General features: G+C 40.7%; 1 protein-coding gene across 1 annotated transcript; it reads left to right on the top strand.

Moving 5' to 3' along the window:
- Positions 1-649: 649 nt before the first annotated feature.
- LOC140225664 (uncharacterized) lies at positions 650-1,997 on the top strand. The gene is made up of 2 exons (XM_072305277.1): positions 650-690; positions 1,108-1,997. Exons 1-2 carry the CDS (start codon positions 650-652, stop codon positions 1,886-1,888), a joined length of 822 nt encoding a protein of 273 aa, XP_072161378.1. The 3' UTR covers positions 1,889-1,997.
- Positions 1,998-2,685: the final 688 nt, after the last annotated feature.

The following is a 2,685-nucleotide window of genomic DNA, read 5'->3' as shown; positions in this document are numbered from 1 at the left end:
GGAGTGGGGCCACTAGTGGAGCTGCGCACGTTTTTTGAGTTCAAACTTTGCGGTGGACAATTCAATTCTTTCATATCATAAGTAAAAATAACATTGTTTATTTTATGTTCTGCCATAACCCTGTGCGTCTGATTATAGCCCCTAAGCTTATCAGCTATATATTTTCCGTAAATAGAAAATGCGTCATCCTTGGGGAGGACAGGTGCAGGAGGGGTGGGAGCTGTACTCTTTTTCAAAATTTGAAAGGCCTCCTCAATTCTTGGATCTTCCTCTTCGTTTTTCTTCTGCTTATTACCCTTGTTGTGAGGAGTAGATCCCGAGTTTTTTGACGCCGTAAGTTTAGGTTGGGCAGATGAAGGTGTAGACTCAGGGTGAATTGGAGGAGATCGTTCCCCACGTGCACAATTTGCTTCCGGTTGTCGAGCAGGTTCATCTCGCAAAGTTTCAAATTGGGTAGATTCATCGTCATTATTTTGAACATGCACTATATCTGGTTCATCTGGATCATCCTCATCTTCCGGATCATCCAAATCGAGAATATTTACTTCCCCCTCTCTCGGGTGTGGGTTTTCATCCTGAAATCAGCCAGAGGAAGGAAACAAAGACATTAAAATGGTCACAATTAACATACAATTACAATTAATATATTATGACAATAATTGGAGGTATTTATGCCAAAAAGAAGCACAGGTATAAAGGGTTTCTCTTTATCTGCGGTTCCTTTTGGCATAATGCCGTCCAATTATCCATGCATCAACATTTTCGTTCCATGTTGAAGCCTAATTACAGAAAAATTGAAAACCATGTTCATATCTGACCATTAAAGTCAAATTTCATGCTACATTCATTATTTTATTAGAATGTTTAATGATTTAGTATGCCTTTCCAGAATGCGAAAAAAGTCTTCGCGGCATCTAACGAGCAAACCTCTTGTTTTTTTCAAAAAACTTGTTTCCTTTCTGATAAACCTCATCCATTTCTTCCTACAGCTGCCTTATTTATGCATACTCCTTTCTCTGTAGGTATTCATCCTTTTCGTAGTAATTATTTTATTACTCATTCCTACAACACCTGAAGAGTGGAAAACAGTTCGTTGATCTTTGAAAGAAAATGGCAATTCCCGAACTGCCTCGAAGCGATGGACGGGAAGCATATCAGAATCACAAAGCCTTTCCACTCAGGAAGTGATTTCTTTAATTATAAGGATTTTTTTAGCATTGTATTGTTTGCTTTGGTTGATGCCGACTTTAACTTTATGTACGTAGACATAGGAAGTGAGGGAAGAATTTCTGATGGTGGCGTATATAATCACTCAAAACTACGCGGAAAAATTAGGGATGGTTCGCTAAATTTCCCCGCTGATTCCGCACTTCCAGGCCGTACAAAGTATGTACCCTATGTTTTTCTTACAGATGACGCTTTCGCATTAACTCCTCGTACCATGAAACCCTATGTGGGGGTGCATAAGCTTGGTTCAAAGCAAAGGAGATTCAACGGATGTCTCAGCCGAGCGAGGTGTGTCGTAGAAAATGCGTTTGGCATTTCCTCAGCAGTTTTTCGTGTTTTGAGAAAACCGATGTTGTTAGAGCCAAAAAAGGCTACTACAGTCTTAATGACAGTTGCATGCTTGCATAATTTCCTTAGACAGGGCCAATCTTCGAGAAACATGTATACCCCTCCAGGAACTTCTGACGAGACCGATGCCGACGGTAATATTATCGTACCTGGTGCCTGGCGAACCACGGAAAACAACTGTAGAGTTACATCTCTTGCCTCTACCACCACTTCAGCTCGTAATTATTCGAAAAGGGCCAAAGAGGTACGCGAAGAGTATGCGACGTTTCTTCATGAGCGCAGAGAAAGAGAGAAGCGTAATGAACGCTCCTAGTGTCCCCGTGTCGTTGTAGTTGTGATAAAATTGTATGGAAGTAGTGATACCAACCTCCAATGAATCCACTGTATTCTTGGGGTCATCTCTGTCCAGAATGAGTTGGAAACGCTTAAAGGCGAACCATTTTGACACGTAGATATCTTTTCTTCCTGTAATAAAGAAAAATAATGTTTTTTCGGTTAAAAATCGCTCAATTCAGCAGTTTTTTGAAACGGGTGAAGCTTTCTACATCCTCATTTCTCATCTCGTTGTGAGCCATGGCCAGTGTACCTCGACGGGAATCTGCCCATGGTCTTACCCACCACCTTGGTGGCACCCTTTTACACTTTAAAAAATAAAGGGATGCAGCTGCAGCACTCGTCAAAAAGGCAAAATATGCCGCACTCAACCGAGCATCACTCATTATGACAATATAAGAAAACTCGACATGGACAATCAATTCTACAAGTGCTTTGTTTACAAAAGTTGATACTGATTAACCTCAAAAGTAATTGAGTCGTTCAAATATTCCCGCTTAAAAGTTCCGGGAACACTTAGCCGTGTGTCGAGACACGCGGCACACAAAATTTCACGAATTTTTGAAGTCATTTAAAGACTTACGAATTCTAGGCAGATATACGTAGTGTAAACAAAATAAGTCAGATCTAGTTCATTGAGTAACGAACTGTTTTCCAGGTGGATAAATAATTCCTTGAAAGGTCTGGTATCTTTTTCGTTCACATCACGCCACAACCTTTCAATTCTGGTACTATGGACGGAGGGACCATAGATGAATCGTCTCTCTCCCGTTTCTT

This window comes from Bemisia tabaci, chromosome 10, assembly GCF_918797505.1.
Source record: "Bemisia tabaci chromosome 10, PGI_BMITA_v3".
NCBI classification, from domain to species: domain Eukaryota; kingdom Metazoa; phylum Arthropoda; class Insecta; order Hemiptera; family Aleyrodidae; genus Bemisia; species Bemisia tabaci.
This window is presented reverse-complemented; position numbering and strand designations above follow the sequence as displayed.

Coding starts and splice junctions, on each gene's coding strand:
- LOC140225664 (XM_072305277.1), top strand. CDS start 650: ATGACAATAATTGGAGGTATTTATGCCAAAAAGAAGCACAG. Junction 691..1,107: donor TATGCCAAAAAGAAGCACAG/GTATAAAGGGTT, acceptor GATCTTTGAAAG/AAAATGGCAATTCCCGAACT.